The sequence below is a fragment of the Heterocephalus glaber genome, unplaced genomic scaffold (genome assembly GCF_053883595.1).
Source record: "Heterocephalus glaber isolate CG9 unplaced genomic scaffold, H.glaber_assembly_v1.0 deba00001556, whole genome shotgun sequence".
NCBI classification, from domain to species: domain Eukaryota; kingdom Metazoa; phylum Chordata; class Mammalia; order Rodentia; family Bathyergidae; genus Heterocephalus; species Heterocephalus glaber.
This window is the reverse complement of record NW_028258347.1, coordinates 4,833,888-4,852,520: the sequence shown is the minus strand read 5'-3', so window position 1 is coordinate 4,852,520 and position 18,633 is coordinate 4,833,888. Positions and strand designations below refer to the sequence as shown.

At 40.9% G+C, this 18,633-nt stretch overlaps 1 protein-coding gene and 1 long non-coding RNA gene across 6 annotated transcripts in view; one reads left to right on the top strand and one right to left on the bottom strand.

Annotated features, from left to right (window-relative positions):
• Window positions 1-3,519: 3,519 nt before the first annotated feature.
• On the top strand, window positions 3,520-8,811 carry LOC147824051 (uncharacterized). 2 transcript variants are annotated; one of them, XR_015442988.1, is made up of 3 exons: window positions 3,520-4,678; window positions 7,491-7,548; window positions 8,377-8,811. It is a non-coding gene; the product is annotated as an uncharacterized LOC147824051 (long non-coding RNA). The 2 variants fall into 2 exon arrangements; XR_015442987.1 differs by having other exon boundaries at window positions 4,659-4,820.
• The window catches only part of Emc2 (ER membrane protein complex subunit 2), a 33,984-nt gene continuing 21,468 nt past the window's right edge, over window positions 6,118-18,633 (bottom strand). Inside the window, exons 8-12 of one of the 4 annotated variants that reach the window (XR_015442982.1) lie at window positions 18,113-18,194; window positions 17,188-17,298; window positions 15,957-16,146; window positions 14,268-14,989; window positions 6,118-6,513 (exon numbers count right to left, since the gene is read on the bottom strand). Coding sequence is in view for 1 of the 4 variants with exons in the window: in XM_087190826.1 (XP_087046952.1) it covers window positions 6,427-6,513; window positions 14,885-14,989; window positions 17,188-17,298; window positions 18,113-18,194 (385 nt within the window). In the remaining 3 variants the exon portion in view is untranslated. The remainder of the gene's footprint in view (window positions 6,514-14,267; window positions 14,990-15,956; window positions 16,147-17,187; window positions 17,299-18,112; window positions 18,195-18,633) is intronic. The other 3 variants (XR_015442981.1, XR_015442980.1, XM_087190826.1) reach the window with 3 other exon arrangements.

Genomic DNA, 18,633 nt, shown 5'->3' with positions numbered 1-18,633 from the left:
GGTGGCTGGGAGCAGAGAAGGGAGGAGCTGAGGACAGAGCTCGCGTCGTCTTTCCACCTCCTAACAGCAAGTCAGCTGTGGCGCCCTATAGCCCAGCCACCTTCCGAAGACATTGGGCTGTGGGGCTGTTTCAGATCACACTGTAACACCAGTCAGTGGGCGTGTTGTCTCTGATCTCCTGTCCTTCTGAGCACGGCGCGTAGACTGGCAGAGTGAAGCTAGAGGAGAGATCAGCTGCCATTTGAGCACAATCTTGCAACCACTATGGGTACCACTCTGGACACCTTCAGTTTGGCTTTAAGTAGATGTGATGTTGGCAGCGGTACACTCACCTTCTCACGTAATCCCTATCCATGTTGTCATGCAATATTTAAGTTGCCCAGAAAGGAACCGAATTACAATTAAAGGAAATACTTAGCAGTATATATCAAGTTAGTTAGGCTTGAGCAGAGATTTCAAATTTCTACTCCATTCTCTATTATTTGAAAGGTTCATCATTACTTAACTATGGCAGGTGGATGTTTCTCTGGCAGTGACTTGCAAAGTTCATGTCTCCAAGCTTATTGTTGGTGGCAGCAGCTTTTTAAGGTAGAATTTTTCTGGGATAGAGAGACTTGAAAATAAATTGTATATTCTTATAATATTTCAGTTGAGTAGTAGGTATGAAACTAACTCTATTGGAATTTATTCATTTGTGACTCAAAGTTCTTTGTTCCAATAAGCTTCCAATGTAATTTTTGGGCATCCAAATCTAATTATTAATATTTTTTATATTAAGAATCAATGAGTAGAAAAGTCTTGATTTTTTTATTCTTGCTATGCTCACTGTATTACAAAGTTTATATTTCTATGTCCTTCTGTGATTATTACAGTAGCGTGCACAAAATAAAAACAAATATGCATGTATTTTATGCATGGAGCTGTATATATGAACATATATGTATGTGTGTAATAGATACAATTTCTCTCTTTAAAGGCCACTGACTCATTTTCACTCCTCCCTTTATAAAATAAGGGCAACTAATCAACTGGAGACTACATAAAGAAAATGTGATTTTTAATAAAATGGAGTACTACTCAGCCATAAAGAATGAGAAATTAGAGACATTTATAGCTAAACGGATGCACATTGAGGACATACTCAAGTGAAATAAATAGGACACACATGTGTAAATACTGAATAGTTTCTCTAGTGTAAGAAACTGAAAGTGTAAATAAGGACTAAAAGGTATAATGGATAATGTGAAATAGGAAGAAAAGGTGCAAAGGGGAAGGGGAAGTGGGAGGGGTAGGGGAAAGGAAAGAAGGGAATGGAATCAATATGAGAAAATGGAAAGAATGGAAACAAAGTCTTTGTAAATAGGGAGGGGTGGAGGGGGTGAAGGGAGGGTCGGGGAATGGGGAAAAAGTAAGAATCAAGTATAGGGGCTGGGGATTTAGCTCAGTGGTTCTGTGCCTGCCTTGCAAGCGCAAGGTCCTGAGTTCGATGCCCTGTACCAAAAAACCAAAACTAAAATAAAATAAAAAATAAAATATGGGCAACTAATATCAATCAAAATTAAGCCTAACTTGTGAAAATAGAATAGTAATAATTCTACACATGTACAAAGTTTTATATTATAAGCAGAAAAATAATCCATTCAAAATCTGTTTGCAGAAATAAATTGAAGGGGAAAGGGAAAAAAACCCAAGCAGAAGAGGGCATAACACAAAGAATGCCACGGTCAAACTCCATGGAGAGATTGTTCTACCAAAGTCAAGCCATCCTGATTATTGTACCTTTATGATTTTAACACCAGTAATGTGGCCCAACTTGGGAGCAACTGACATCATTCGCCATGTTGAGCCTTCTAATCAATAAAAATGCTCTGCTCCTCTGTTTTATTAGGATCTGTAGTTCTCAGCAAACAGATCTTTTGTTAACTTACACTTAATACTACATTTTTGAGTGATTATAAAATGTTGTAGATAAGAATATGGTTTGTTTTACCTTTATTCTATGATCTTACTAAACCCATCTACTAGTTTCTCTTGGGAGAATTCTTGGGATTTTCTATGTAGACAATCATGTCACCTACAAATAGAGGCAGTTAATTTCTTTTCCAATCTATGCATTTCCGTTTCTTTTTCTTATGCCACTTTAACCACTGCATTGGTTAAAATGTGAATTGCCATGATGAACGAACAGCTGCGAGTCCATCCCCCACTCTGTTCCCAATCTTAGGGAGAATATATTCAGTCTTTCATCACTGACTTGTGTAGCTGCTACTCATCAAGTTCAGAAGTTCAGGAAGTTTCTTTTGGTTTCTTTTGTTGTTTGAAACCCTAAATTGGTGTTTAATTTTATCAAATACCTTTTGTGTATCACATCTTTTCTCTTACTTTCCTCTAAATATGATGGGACGCACTGACTTCCCAACATTGCATGAGACTTGCATTTCTGTGACAGACCCAGTGCGGTGTGGTGCATTACCCTTCTACATATCCAATCGCTAATATTTTGTCTGTGCTATGAAACCACTGGTTTCTAGTTTTCTTTTCTGGTTTTTGTACTTTGGTACCACAGTAATGCTGGCTTCATCTAATGAGTTGGGAAGTGTTCCCCTCTCCAGATTTTCAGGAAGAGGGCACGTAAAACCGGTATCTATGTATTCTTTAAATGTTTGGCAGTTTCCAATGAAGTTACTCATGCATTTACCACACAATCCAGCAATCACATTCCAGGCTATTATTCCAGAAAAATAAAAACCTCATGTTCATACACGCCTTACTAAGCAAGTGTCGTAAGGGGCTTTATTTGTAATAGACAAAACTTGGAAATAACTCAAATGTCCTTTCACAGTGAAGAGATCAACAAATTGCGGTACATTCATAAAACAGAATATTATTTAGTAATAAAAAGGAACAAACTGCTGACACAGACACACCAAGAGGGAGTTTATCTGCAGTGGTGCGAAGCTCTGTGTCCTGACAGTGATGACGGAGACATGACTCTACACAAGGACATTTCACAAATGAGAAAAAAGCATGCCGGAACTGTGGTCTGGGTAAAGCAGAGTCTGAGCTGACAGAATTATGGCAACATCAGTTTCCTGGTTTGACAAGGCACTGTGTTTAGCTATAACAGGGAGAATCTACATAAAAGGCAGAATTTCTGTAATGTATTTTTGCAAATTCTTGTAGGTCTTAAAAGTATTTCAAAATTAAACATGAAAAAATATTATAAGGAGAAAGGAGTATATGGCAGAAAGGCCTGATCACAGTACTGTGGAACCAATCAAAAAAGGCTTTGTTCAAGCTGGATGTGGTGGGGCATGCCTGTAATCCCAGCACTCTGGGAGGCTGAGGCAGGATAATCACTGAGCCCAGATGGGGCAACTTAATGACTTAGCAAGACCCAGTCTCAAAATAAAAAGTTAAAAAAAGGAGGAGGGCTGGGGGTGTAGCTTAGAGCAAAGGCCCTGGGTTCAATCCCCAGTGCTGCTGCTGATAGTAATAATAATAATAATAATAATAATAATAATAATAACAACAACAACAATATAAAAAGGAAGCTTTGTTCTGTACAAAGAGAATGAAAGCATGTTTGTGGACAGAACGAATGAACATGATCTTTTAGGGGAACAGCTCAGCCCCCAGCAGGAGCACTTACATCAGGAGGTGAAAGAGGTGGAAACCAGTGTTCCCTGCTCTTAGCAAAGCACGGCCCTGGGCGCATCAGGCCGTCACTCACCAAGCAGGGCGCACAGCAGCCCTGGCTCCTGCTGCTGGCTCCTGCTGCTGTCCCGGGCTCAGCTCCTCAGCCCAGACACCTCGTTGTCACCGGAGCCGACTCTCAAACCCTGGGTCATTTCAGGAGTGAGTGGACTGTGGTCTGGAAGGGTTCTCCGAAATATCTGCCAATAGAAAAGTTGAATTGCCTGCTTTTAGCACAATGCAACATTGGTCTTCCATTCCTTTGTTCCATTTCCTCCGATGGCCCTAAATCAAAACACAGTGTTCTTACGATGAAAGCTATGAAATAGGACTTTCTCATCTCTGTGGGCTCAGAATGCTAGAGGATGAATCACAGTGTGTGACTATTCGCTTGCAATAGATCGTTACATTCTGGAAGAGCATTCCTGTGTGTTTTACCCGCTTAACAGCAACGCTGAGTGGCGGATACGTCAGTCAGAAACATGAGTGGTTAAAAACCGGAACTGCAAGCGTGTTAGCTAAAGAACAGCTTCCACGGCTGCTGACCTTCCTCGCGGTGTAAAGCAGAGCCCCGACGACCCACCAGGAGCTGGGCTCTGCCTCAGCTTCAGCTCTGCCTCCGAACACAACATAACTCGCACTCTCTCACCTGCTGCTTCCTGGCTGTGGAACGGCTGTGACATCCACTGGCTTCGTGCTGACACGGCCAGGAGAAAGCAGCATAGGGGTCCGTGCATCAGGCTTCAACTGCGGCACAAAGGCCACGCCCCCCGCAAGCACCAAGTCACTGCTGAGCCTGTGTCCCATCCCACGGCTCAGCTCGGTGGAGCTCACAGCACAGCCACAGCCAGAATCCAACCTCCCGCTCGAAGCGCTGAGCGTCCCCAGCGTGCAGTCGCGGCTCACGGACAGCGGCCGCCCCGCGGGACCCAGTCACGGCCTCCTCACTGCAAAGCTGTGGCCTCGGCTCGGCTGAACGGAGGTGGGGCTCCGCGTCCACCCACATGGATTCAGGGCGCGTCCTCGGGATGGGCCGCGTCCTAGTCTCTCTGAGGACAGTGGGTCTGCCCACTCTGAGTAAATCAGGGTACCGCTTCCAAGGACAAACAGGTGACAGCAGGCAGGTAGGCACTCTCTGCCACAGCGAGGCTACAGGAGCCCAAGTTCATAATCATTACCACAGACAATGTACCGAAGGTACCAGATTACAAAGAAGTTACGTACAATACTACTTTCTCAGAAAAATGAAGCGAAAACGAGGCCCAGAGCCATACGAGGCAGGAAGTTAGGTACCAACCCAACCACAACCGCCACAGGAAGTACTGATTCCAGGACGCGGGGAGAGGTCAGACAGGGACAGGCGGGGGACGGCGGGCTGCAGCAGACACCCTCACGGTGACCCTGCGTGTGGGGCGGCTGCTGGTGTCTAACAGAGGCCGCAGCTTGGTGTGCACAGAGGGAAGCTGTGGTAACAAGGCCCAGCGGGGAAGCGCCGGCCTCAGAGGCAGAGGTGCCCGCCAGCTGCTGGTACCCACGGCAGCAGGAGAGATGCAGCTCCAGGCTGCCACGGAGAGCACGCCCTACTAATGCTCAGAGTACTCAAACGTCACACTCACACTGGCAACAGCTTTCTTCCCCGAGACTTCCGGGCTTTCCGTTTCTCCAGTCCTCACTCGGCCGAATCCATCCGTGACAATCTGCAGAAGCCTCTGTGTATTGCTTTTATGAGCAAATAAAGTTAAATTCAAGTGTAAAATGAATAATACATACCGGTCCTGAGTGCACAAGTACCTAGTCTAAAAAATGATGTGCCTAAGTAAAGTGTTTAACTTTCAGTCTTTCTAGCTTACTGAAGCATGCAAAATACTGTTGAAGGTAGTCTAACTTGATTAAGAAGAGTAAGAAATTGTATTTATAACTAAGAAGATAAAGGGATGTTGAGAATCTTAATTGTTTCTAAAAATAGTTTATATTTTCTCAGTTTTTCCAAAACTAAGAAAATTCAGACACTACTCCCATTCTTGAATATCATTTTATGTACTTTAGCTAAATTTCAATAAATATAACTTGTGGAAAGCTTAAATTTAAGAAAGCTTAAATTTATGGCATATATTAATCTTAAGGCATTTTATAGGTAAAAATTTCTACATCAAAACAAAAATTTCTCAGAGACTGCTGAATCTTGGAGAGCGACCCATTTTTACCAAGTTTTATCAGAACAATACAGCAGATAAAACAATCAAAACAGTCCACTGGGATGCACAGAAAAACCCAACCTGACACTATCAGCAAAGTCAAAACAATTTGTTTCTGCAAGTTACCTGTGCTATGTACTCCAACCTCAGGGAGGAAGCATCAACTGGAAATTGAGCTCAAACACAAGGTACTGGTTATAACAAAAAAGAAGCTCAAGTCTCCATATCCAAGTCTAATAAATCAGTGGTTTATTTAACAAGGTCATTTCTACACAGGACTGCGGCTGAGAGCAGCTGTGTGTGACACGTGATATGAAGAGACCAGTGTACAATCGTAGAACTTTCATCGTTCTTCCTCAGATTCGCCATCTTCTTGCTTAGCAGTGAAAGGCGTTTTTGGTTTATATAAACACATTCCTTACAACTGCTATCTTCACAGAAACTGGAGTATAAATAGCATCGAGCCTTTAGTAAAGAAGTCACAGGCCAAAAGTCCAACTGTGCAGTTGTGACATCTATGTCGCAGTCTGAAGCCTTAAGACTGGGTGATCTGCAATGTCTCCAGCATGTCTCCAACAGCCTTCAGAGAGTATCTGGTTTCCTTCTTACTTCGACCTGCAAACTAATTTTAAAAAATGCTCAATTAGGCTCAGTTCCAGTGGCAGGTTAAAAAAAACCACAATCTTACCTTCATGTCACTAAAAAGATTAACATTAACTGTTTTAGCACTAACATGAAGTCAAGTATATTCTTCAGTAGGTTCCATCCTAGCTGCAATGTTGAAATATCTCACTGCACTCTTCACCAGTCTGCGTTTAAGTGACACAGTAGCTTATAACCTCATGCTCTGACTTCAAAGCTTGGCTATATTCAGATGTCAAAACATTCCCAAAATAAAAGCACTTATTGTAAAACTGAATTTAGTATTCATTTATGTAGGAATATGGCTTATTTCTACTTGTCTCCCCTCTAAACAGATTTTCAGGATTTCAAACAAAGGTAAAATATAAATAAAAGTACTTTTTATTAAACATTTTAAGGTTGAAGCATTCTCAAAAATTATTTAAAGTAGGTCTTATTTTTAACTTTGCAGATTTGTTAGTTGACTAAATGGTATGGTGTTGGGCAGCAAAAGGTTGTCAAGTGACACTCTATACCAAATATTAAAATGATGTACAATGCTGTAAAATACCCATTCCTAGTTGATTAAGTTATAATTCACTTCATAAAACTAAACTGGATTGTATAAAAAAAAAAAAAATAATGCATTCGGTACCATCTGTTTATCAAAGCAGGTTCACAGCATCTGAAGTTTAATTCCCTATGTGCTTAGTGGGGATGCCACCGAGGATCCCTGCTGAGTTCTAAATGGGTTTCTCACCGGATGGACAACGCCACCATTTATCAGTCTGATTTAACACAAGTTTATTACATGGGTACTGCCTGTTTTCCCCTGATTACAGTACTAATTAAAATGTGCTATTAGCAACATGCAGTGCTGCCCAGTCACCACACTCTCAAGTGACTGATCCTTCTCTCAAACAGTGGTGGAGTCTCCGGACTTAGTATCTGACTTACGCTGTGCCTCTTCTCTTCCAGAATGAAACTAATCTGGCAAGTCCCAGACCTATCCAGAAGGATGAGGTGATGCCTGCAGGTAACCCCACAGATGCCTGGCTTCAGGACCAGCCGCTGGCCTCTGACCCTTGTGGCTGCAGCTTAACATTTTAATTCCCCTAACTTCCTCAAGGGCAACTTCTGTGGCTGAAGCTTTATTTGACAGAGCAAATACGGGGGCCTCTAAGGCAAATGCCAGGGAAAGGGAAAAGCCTGTAAAAACCACGACTGCTTTGCCTTTCATCAGGCACCACTAAAAGAATGAAATAAATGTTAACTTGTGCGTCACTATTACAGAACATAGTAATAGCACCACAGTTAAAACACTGTTTTTTAAAGAAGTAATTTCCCTTGGTAAATATATTTTAGGGTACGAGGCATGCGTATTCTAAATAGGCACTTGATAAATTCACTTCCCAAGGATTTATCAAGAACAGAAAGCCTCTCTCTTACCACTGCCTTCCAAGTAAACAGAAGGGTCAATGCTTAAAAGGACTAATTCTGACAGAAAGTGCTGATGGGCCTGCCAGGGAAGGTACAACACAGGACTCCACACAGCAACAGGCATTGTAAATGTTTTTAAATAGCAAAGAGAAAATCTCAACATTTTGTAACGCTAAATCCTAACCCAAATTTTAATATACAGCATTTTCTTGGTTTACACTTAAACATAATAATAGGAAGTGTTATTTTCAAGAATTAGCTAATTAAAAACAAATCACCTAAAGATGGTGTCAACACTACTGACAACTGCTGCAATTTAGATAGACTAAGCTAACTTATTTGTGCCAGAACAAGTAAAAAGAAAGTTGGAAATACAAATCTATTACTTCAAATTTTTCCTGACATGCAATTTTGTTTCTTCCAGAATTATATGGCAATTTAACTGATTAAGCCGGAATTGTATTTTTCCTCAAATCCTGATTTAATTCTGTATTTCCCAAAAGGACAGTAACAGAATCACCCTGCAATCAGAATTAACATCTGGATCACCACCACAGATGAATTTAGCAGTACACCAAAGAAGCATTTATCTGGAAGATTATCATTAGTAGGTTCACATTAAAGTTTTCATGAGCATTAATCAACTGTGCCTGCCTCTACTGAACATGCCAAACCAATTACCTAACTGAAGCAGGCGTAGCAGCCATATTCTGTTTCATTAAGTGCAAAGAAAGAAAATCAATTCTTAAAATTTATTTTCTCTCACTTATAAGAACCTAGAAAAATACTACAAAAAGAAACATTTATTATGCACTTTATTCTGGTTTAAATGTCTAGATATGAGTCCTGCAGTTCTCAGTAAGAGCCTAGAGATTTATTTAATTATAAAAATGTCAATCTTTGGAAGTTACATTTTTCCACATTATTCAAATTTTGTATTTTTCTTTTCCTATGGTTATATTTGAGTAAACTCTCCTTTCGTAGTCTATAAGAAAACTCACCATAAAATAAAAACAACCAAATAATAAAAACTTGCTTATCAAATTCAGAGACCGATGATTCATCCACTGTAGAAACTGGGCGACACTGTACAAAGGGCTAAAATGTACTTTTACACAATTTGTAGAATATGGATAGACAAAGTAATAAGATACATGAAATGGAATGGTAGATGGGTAAATCTTAAGAAACAAAGAAGCCAGATATAAAAGACTGAGTACATAACCTAGGATCTCATGTATAAAGTTCCAGTGCAGGCAAAACTAATTTTGGATAAAAATTAAGTCAGCACTCGCTTGCTGTGCGTGGAGGCTGGATGCGAAGTGTCATGGCAGAGTGCACTTCCTGAGAGAAGAAAGCGCTGTGCATCCTGGCTGTGGTGGTGAGAGGAGGACGTACACACTGCCACCACACACTGAGAACGTGTGACACCACACACCAGGAGCACAGAAGATGCCCAACAAACTAAGACAAAAGGGTGGGACTAAGACTTAGGCGACAGTGTAATAAAGAGCCCAATGACCACAGATTTCTCTTCCCACTTGAGATGCCGTGAGTCAGGATTAACTGTGTGATTTGTTTTAACAAAATGTGGTACGATCAGATGCTTATGCACACTGGAGTTGGCCTGCCACGGCTCTTGAAACCTGCGACCACATGTGAGGAAGCGCAAGTCAGCCCAGGGTGAGAGACACAGGCCCAGCAACTGCAGCTGACATCCATTGCCCACTGTCCAAGGGAGGTCACCAAGAAGCTTCTGCTGAAACAGGAGCAAGCCCAGACAGACCAGCAGAGGTACTCAGCAGAACTCAAGCCCACTTCCTGCCCATAGAGAGCTAAGAGCGAGTAAGTCAGCAAGCGATAATGGGCAAAAACATTTATGGAATTTGGTTCATAGACAAAAATGTCAAAGATCCCATCCAAGAGTCTCAATGTCCTGCAAGGCCATGGGATGCAAGGTAAAGGAAAGACAAGGGAAGCAGACTTATACAGAAAGCGGGGAACTGGGAAGGGACCATGCCTAAAGCAACCAGGACCTTAGGTATTTATTGATTACACAGGCGTGGGTAAAACTAGGGTACGGGATACTCACGGCATCTGGAGATACCAGCTGACACAGGCAAGGCTTGTAGAAAAGAGGGTAAGGCATTCTTGCAAAAGGAGCAGAGCAGACCAAAGTCAGTGGTGGTTTAACCAGTTATCTACTGAAACAATGAAGGGCGGGTAGCGCTAGGAAGGCAATGTGGTCTGCGCCTGCCGTGCAGTACACAGCGCTGGTATCTCACTGAGGAGCCCCACAGCCTCACGGGTCAGGACTTGGATTGGAGGCTCCACCAGCCTGAGCGCCACCCAACCTGCTCCTGTGACGTGAGCCACACAGGCCCCAGTCCAGCTCCGATGCAACGTGGCCCGTCCCGTTACAAGGAGAGAATGCTGCTCCACATTGCAGCCTGCTCTCACCTTGGTCAGGGGGTCTCCCGCAACCACACAACCTCCACAGAGAAAGCACAGAATGTGAATGCTTAGAAAGCCCAAAAGTTTTATTTAAACCCTGCTACTGGCATCAAGGTAAAAACAAATTTTACATAAGAGGTGATGCCCAACTGCGGAACACTGGAAGTTGCTGCACTGAAACCCTAATGACCACGGCGAGAGGTATGTTACCTCCTGGAGCAGCATCCGAAACTCAGGGAGAAACTGACAAGAAAAACTCTTCCACTGTCTCTTCCATGAAATGAAGAAAAGGCAAATCCTATCTTCAGTAAGATGCGCAGAAGGGCTCTGGGCACCATGCAGCTGACTGTGACACTCAAGAGTCTGAGGAGCACAAGTGCTGCTCCCAGAGCTCCTGACCCAGGACACGGGGACCTGCAGGGCTGCGTGGCCAGAGGACTGATCTAGTAATACGCCACAGCGGGGGTGGAGAGAGGGGGATGATGGAGGGAGGGAGGAAGGGGGAGGAGGGAGGACAGAGAGAGACTGCGGTGGGTGGTGGGACCACAACCAGGGTCTAGTTTATGAATGTCAGCCACGTGGGATCATGCCCACACGATTACAGAGTACATCTTACAGAGCAAGGGCACATCTGCCTGTGGACCTAATCAAGGGGGTTTCTGCCACTCAAGAGATGGGAAAAAGCCCAAACAAAAGCAACTCTTGAGTTTAACTACTATTGAGAGCTTTAGGGTTGAAATGAAGACAGAAACAGTGATGGGATATCAATGAGTTCTGACAGAAAATGACTGAGGACGGCATCAGGAACTGGAATGATACCGTCTGATACTTCCACTCCGACAGCTTTCCACAGGCTGTCCACTTTTCAAAGCCGTTCCGGTTTTGAAACCAGTGTCACTGACCAGCTGGCTCGCTTTGGGAATCCTTCTGAGCTTTGACTCCCCATCTGTAACGAAGGAGGGCTGGGGATTCAGCCCGACAGGTGCCTGCCCAGCGAGTGGGAGGCCCTGCACTCAACCATAGGAGTTGGGGTGACTCTCGTAATAAACTGTTTGCCAGTATTGCAACAGGCAGAGGAGGTGAACTTGAAGTGTGTGATTAATACACATGAGGAAACATATACATTACTGTCATCTGTTGAAAATTATGTTTGAACTCCTTAGAATACTTTTATGTCCATCCTGGAAAAGAAAAGCTAGGTCCAGAAATACTACATCATGTACCCAAGATTGCATTGCTAATTAACGCCAGAGTCAGGTTCTGAACCAAGACAACAGGGGTCTACATTCTGGACCTTCACTACACGGACCTCACTTCCACGGTGCAAAGAAGCTATCTTGTATCATGTACAGAAATTAACTCCAATGGATGAGGGAGTTAAGCATGAAAAGTAAAAGAACAGGAATTTTGGAGACATACAATATTACCTTTTTTGACCATGAAGTACCAAAAGATTTCTTAAACAGAACACACAAAAAGCACAAATCAGAAAGGAAATGACTGATACATTTGAACACATTTACCTTCAAAACTTCTAGGCGTCAAACTCATTTGAGTAAAAGTAAGGAGATATTTACTACACATGTAACTAAAAAATAGCTCATAACCAGAAAACAAACCAACCAAGCAATCATACCAACCGGTAAGAAAAAGACTTCCCAAGAGAGGAGAGTCAAATGGCCAAAAGTCACTTGACACTGTTCAGCCTCGCTGATTACCAGGGAGATGTGCAAGAGGCAGGACAGGACACACCGGTCGGCAGTGAGCACCGGCACACCGGGGAACTGACAGACTGGAAGGGTCTGGGTTGCCATGCGCTGGTGTCGGCGCAGACTACCAGAGCTCTCCAAGGCTGGCGTGGGCAGACAGCTAACTTGGCAAGCTGCACCTTCCTCCTACAGTTGAACAGACACACACACTCCAGGACCCAGTGCTTCTGCTGGATGGCACGTGCCCCTTCCAAGCACAGGTGCATGTAGACCAGATGGCACAGAAAGTCCAGAGCAGCGGAAACAGTCCAGCTGCCATCAACTACTGGCTAAACTCCGCCACGTTCACACCACAGACTGCAGTACAGTGAGAAACAGAAGAACTACAGACGTCTGCACAGCGCAGTCTCACAGACCTAGCAGCAAGTGAACCAGGCCAGGCAAAAGGGAATCCCCCTTGCCTGGCTCCATGAACCATGGGGCTGGAAGTTAGGGCTCCTGAGAACGGGGTAGAAATGGAAGGACCTAGGAAGAAGGCATGTTTACTTATTGACTTGGACGCATTTACCTTGTATTATTAACTGAGATGCCTATTTATGACTTCAGTTCGTTTTCTATGTATATTATAAAGTTGTATTTAGAAGTCATGCTTTGTCAAAAAAAGCATTTTTTTGAGTAGCTAGTTGTTTCTCAAAAATATAACAATATGTGCATACTATTAGTTTTGTATTATATGACATCTTTAAACCTCTCTCGTGCACACGCACGCCCCAGGCCTACTCTGAAAGGAGCCTCACTAGATCTGAGCTACCCCAACTGCATCTGAAGGTCAGCTCACCCAATATTCATGTATTAACAGAGCTAATACTGCTTGTAATATATAATATAAACACAAAAAGGTGACTTTTGAAGCTGAGGTTACTGGCCACTGAATGTTTTAAAATCTTCCCAATCTTCTCCAATCAGGAGAATGAAAATAAAGAAACAAAGAGCACCACACCAAAAACAATACAACAAAAAGCAAGCCCACACAGTACTTTGTCAACAAGAACCAGATTACAAGCATCTTCCTCAAGTGCTAGGTGTTTATGTCACCAACAGCAGCAGGATCTGCAAAAGCTCCACAGCTGTACAGTAAGAGCAACAGGAAGTGATAGGGAACAACCTACTGCTCTGGAAGCAACGCAAAACCAAAAATTATAAACAACAGTAACCTCCAAAAGGACCTGAACTGATGAACCTACAAATGACCTACAAAACTTAAAAAGTCTTCAGAGGTTCCAAGCAAAGACAAGGATGAAAAACTTCACACAAATGTGAGATGAACAAATCTAACCAGTAAGCAAATCTCTCCAATATCCTCTTCCAGAAGCACAAAACCTCACACCATGAAAAAACAAAATAAAACAAAACACCAACACAACCATGGAAAATGAAACCAACCTGAATAAGGAAGAAAGGCTGGGGTAAGAGGCAGAGGTGGTTAGGGTAAGCGAAGAACAATGCCCAGAGGCAGCAACACAAACATAATCAAAACTATGGCCACAATGCCTAAGTTAAACCTGAAAGCAACACCTTACAACTCACAATCTTCAGACTCTAGAGGGTAGAATGAAACCAGAAAGCCTGACTCAGACTGAGTTCTGACAAAGACCTAGTACACAAAGAGGTCAAGATTGAGTTCTCTCGAGTTCACAGGAGTCAAGCTTGGAAAGTGACCCTGTCTTATCTCCAATTCCCCTCATTCCATGAGCCCTTCCTCCTACCAGCCCAGGAAAACTGCTTCATTTAAACAGAAAACAAAACAGACTCTGAATAAAAAACTATTATGGAGGAAAAAAAGAAAAACATAAGATATAAAAAAGGGTCAAAAAATTTGAAAGAAAATGAGTAAAAGATAGGAAAAGAAAATGTAACACAGTTATAATTGGAGCCCTGAAAAAGAAAACTTAAGCAAATGGGAAAAAATATAATTGTAAATATAAAAGGATCTTTTCTCACAGAGGACTGAATTCACATACTAATAAACAAATGTACTGTATTGTGTACTTGGTAAAACAAACCTAACAAAATGTATCATAACAAGACTACTGGATTTAAGATAAAGAAAAAAGTTCCTTTGGGTAACTAAACAAAAGTCTAAGTCACTTACGACAGAAAGAAGGTTAGGATGGCATTAGGCTTCTGGACAGCAACACTGTATCATGAAAGCCACTGCAACAGTATCTTTAAGACATACAGTGAAGTGTGTAAATATAAGCCAAAGAAGAGATACAGAACCAAACCATCCTTTAAATATAAACATGCAATAGTTGTTCCCATCAGCAAATTTCCCATGAAAAATTATTTCCTGAAAAATCTAGAGATGAGCACCAGACAACTCAGAAATGAGTGGAGAAGTTTTAGTGCAAGGTGAGCAGGCTGCAGCTCTGGTACGGCCCAGGAAGTTCACCTCGGGCCCCTCTTCCTCCTTTCTCCCACTGATCAAGTGCTCATGTGCTACTTCCTTCTGAAATGCACCACGCGATTTACCTTTCTGGATGTTTAGAATTTATATTTGTCAAACTGAGAATCTAGAAATGATTGATAATCAGGCCAAGATCATAATTAAAGCCCTAAAACTGCACATTAATTTTATACAATTGACACAAAGCTGTCTGATCATGGCCCAGAGGCACAGATGGCCAACCAGATGCTGGCTCTGAGCTCACAGAGGCGAAGTGCACTAAGGAGTGCACTAACCCATACAACCACCCCTCACAAGCAGACCTGGTAAGCCCTGTTGATCTGATCAGCTGCCCAACCTGCATACTTCATGTTGTCCTTCTTCATTTTTGCACTTGCTTTTGGATTAGACGCAATATGACTTGCAGACTAAAAACAGAAAAGAGAAAAAAAACCTAAATTCTTTTTTTTCTAGTCAAGGTAATAAAAAACTCACAGGGTTCACAGACTCATTGAGTTGATAACAAAGAGTTTAACAAATTGTACCAAAACAATTTTTAAAGTTGAATGGAATTAGTGTTTAAAAATAAAAACATTTTAAAATGAAGTATAATATAAAGTAGTAAGACCAGAAAGAGTACTTAAAATATTTAAAGTTATTTAATGGTGTATCTACCTTATCTCTTAAAGGTAAAATCCCTAACAGTTCAACAAAGAAGCCATGGAAATATTCTTTATAATCCAAAAGCACTGCACAATCAGGATGTTACTAGTGTTATTTCTTGTTACTGAATTACATGAGCTACTCAGAATTACTGAGTATTAACAGAAGGAATCTCAAAAATAATTTTGCCTGACTTCTTTCACTAACAAGTGAAAAAAAATTCAGCCCAATAGGAGTGGTTTGACTAGACCAAAGCAAGTTAATGCAAGTCTTTGCAATAAACTCCATTATTCTTGTCTCTAATTCACTTCTCTTATCACTGTGTTCCACAGAACTCGTAAGTCACAATTTGATACACCTTCTCCTTTTTAAAAAAGTATTTAAATGAGGGATCTTTAATCTAGAACCCATGAAATCTATAAACACCCAAAACCAGATGCTAATTTTTTTTGTTTTTTTTTTTTTTGGTACCAGGGATCGAATCTGGGACCTTTTGTTTGCGAGTCAGGTGCCAGAACCACTGAGCTAAATCCCTGGCCCACAGGTGCTAATTTTTAAATATATGTTTATATTTCTAGGAGTCTTACTCTTAAAAGAATCTATTCCCACAAAAGTCAAACCTTTGTTTCATGCCTAGTCTGTGCTATGGACTCTTTGACCTGTCTCTTCTCTGCCGGTGAGGTATCAATACGCTAATACCAGTATTTTATACTTCCGGGTCTTTAACATCACCTTCTGATACAAGTTTCAGTAAATGCAGTGATCAAAAGACTCCTTCGTGGAAATGTGAACTGGAATCCCAGCTCCATCACATGGGAGCCCTGGGTCCACAGTGCATGACTCACACCTGTGTCTCAGTTCTGCGATCGCAGCAGTGGCAGCAGTCAGAGCGCCTACTCAGATGATGTGAGGACTGAACAACTTAAAACAAAAAATGGAGCTCAGAAAAGTGCTTGGCACAGAAACTGCTACATACAAATGATTATTAATAACAATTTACCATCATAAATTTCAAAGACATTGAATTTATTTGATAGAGACATACTTGCAACTACTAGGTGTCTCCACCGCAAATGGTTTCAGTATAGTCCAGATATATTTTCTTGAAATTCCTTTGAACCATATTCTAACCATATTTTGTTATTCTTTTCTATTCTTTTATTGTCATTCATCTTTCCTCCCATTCTCAGTCATGTTTCACTGAACTCCAACGAGAAGATACTTAACAAAAAAAATCGGTGAACAGACTATGACAAATCGAAGTTCCAAAGAACTGACTGACCCGCTTGCCTCTCTGACCGCAGAGCTGTTCCCAGGACAGCGCTGAGCTGAGCCAAGCACACCTCCTGGCCCTCAGCTCTTGCTGATGCCCTGCTCGAGGCATCTCACTTGGCACACAAATACTACATGCTGCCACAAATTGTTTTCAAACTGGTTTTTTGGTGTTTTGGGGTACCAGGGATCAAACTCAGGACCTTCTACTTGCGAGGCAGGAGTGGTGCCACTGAGCTAAATCTCCGGCCCTAAACTGTTTTTCTATTCAAAGAAATGTTTTAATTAAACATACCAGGGATTTTATTTTCTAATATATTTTATTGGTATACTTTAAAAGTATCTCATACAAGTAGAATCAGGTAAAAAAATAAAATAAAGTTGGGCACAGTAGCAAGAATATCAAAACAATTTAAAAAACATAAAATAAACATATTTATTACTATTTCATTTTATATGGGGAGATTTCAATTATGATATAAGAGGCTTCACAACTGAATAATGTCTTAACAGCTAGGATGTATTAACATTCAAAAATAAAACTGCCTTATCAACCATGCTCATAATTAATTAAAATCATACGCTCATCAATAAATTTTAAAACTAAGGAAGGAATGACTGGAAAGGACAGCTAAATGGATTGTGAATGACAGACTTTGTGAAATAACATTAAGCATGCACCTCAACTCACCATGTAAAGCCCAAACAAAGCTCTCATGTTTCTGTTGTTCAGTTTCAATGCCTGTGCAAAATACTTTCTTGAAAGTTCGAGGTTTTCAAGTCCACCTTGGGTATATTTAACCTGTTAAAAGTTGCAGAGTGCTGAAACCTGTTTATTTTACTACTCTGAAATATAGCATGTTTCATCATACCACAGGCATTAAGTAACTGCAACAGACATTCTATAAATACATGCAAGATGTTAAAAGAACTCACCCTGAGGTTGCTAACCCTACCCTAAAAATTAAAATGTGACCGCTAAGACCATGCAGTAGTTTTTCAACCAAAAATACTGCTACAATAAAAAGGTCAGTATAATTTTGGATTAAACTGCCTTTCAAATGCTTTACAAAGTTACATTTTCTGTTACTAGGCTTATAAATCTAGACTTCTCTGAATTTTCCTTTTACAGCTGTACTTGAAAAACGACAGTAATAATTGTCCTTTTACACTCTTTAATAACAAAGTCCTTCTCACCTTAATAGCATTAAATTGTACTGATATTCTTAATAGCAAGAAAATGAAATACGTGCTTCCTACACGCCAAAAATAGTAACTTTAATATGAATTTCCTAGAATCTGGATTTAAAAATCAAAATCCTGTGTTTCAGAAGCAACTGGTAATGGCAGTAGTATAATTAACTTACAGTTAGGAAGGAAAAGAGCATTCCGGTACTAATATAAAACTACAAAGTATTTTACTGTTTAAATAGGATTTTTAATTGAAAAGTCAGTATTTCTATCGCAATATTAAAAATTTCAAACATTTATTCCCAACGAGTCAACTTTCATCACAGATTTTAGGTATTTACATATGTGCCTAACATGAAGAAAATATTCTTAATGCCTTAATGATGCCCAGCAGCAGCAGCAAAAGTCCAATTTCACACACTCACCTCCGCGTACTGCTGGCAGTACAGGTGGTTGTGGGGATTGGTCATCATCAGCTCTTCCAGACAGAAGGCTGCTTTTGCATAGCTGAAACATACAGAGCGGTAACGAGTTTTATCTCAGATATGTCTTAAATAATTTTAAAACAACTTAGTCGTATTAGGCATTTTATTCCCAAAACAATTTAAACAGCTTAATATAAAGATTTTATCTCGAATCCACACATACCAGTAACATCAAGAAGTCTAATGGAATGAATAAACAAGTATGTCTAAATCTTACAGCAGTCTATGAGCAATCAATCAATAGATATTACATTTTAAAACTACATAAAATAGCTTCTGTACATTCTATTTAATAAAATGTTCAAAAAGGAGGAAACATATTCCATCAAATATTCTCTAATCACTAAAACACTTCACAGACATCTACTTTCCAAGATAGCCTATTACAAAGACTTCTTGTTACTTTTCTGTCACATATCAGAAAATGAAATTATCTGCATAACAGCTGCAGTTAGTTTTGA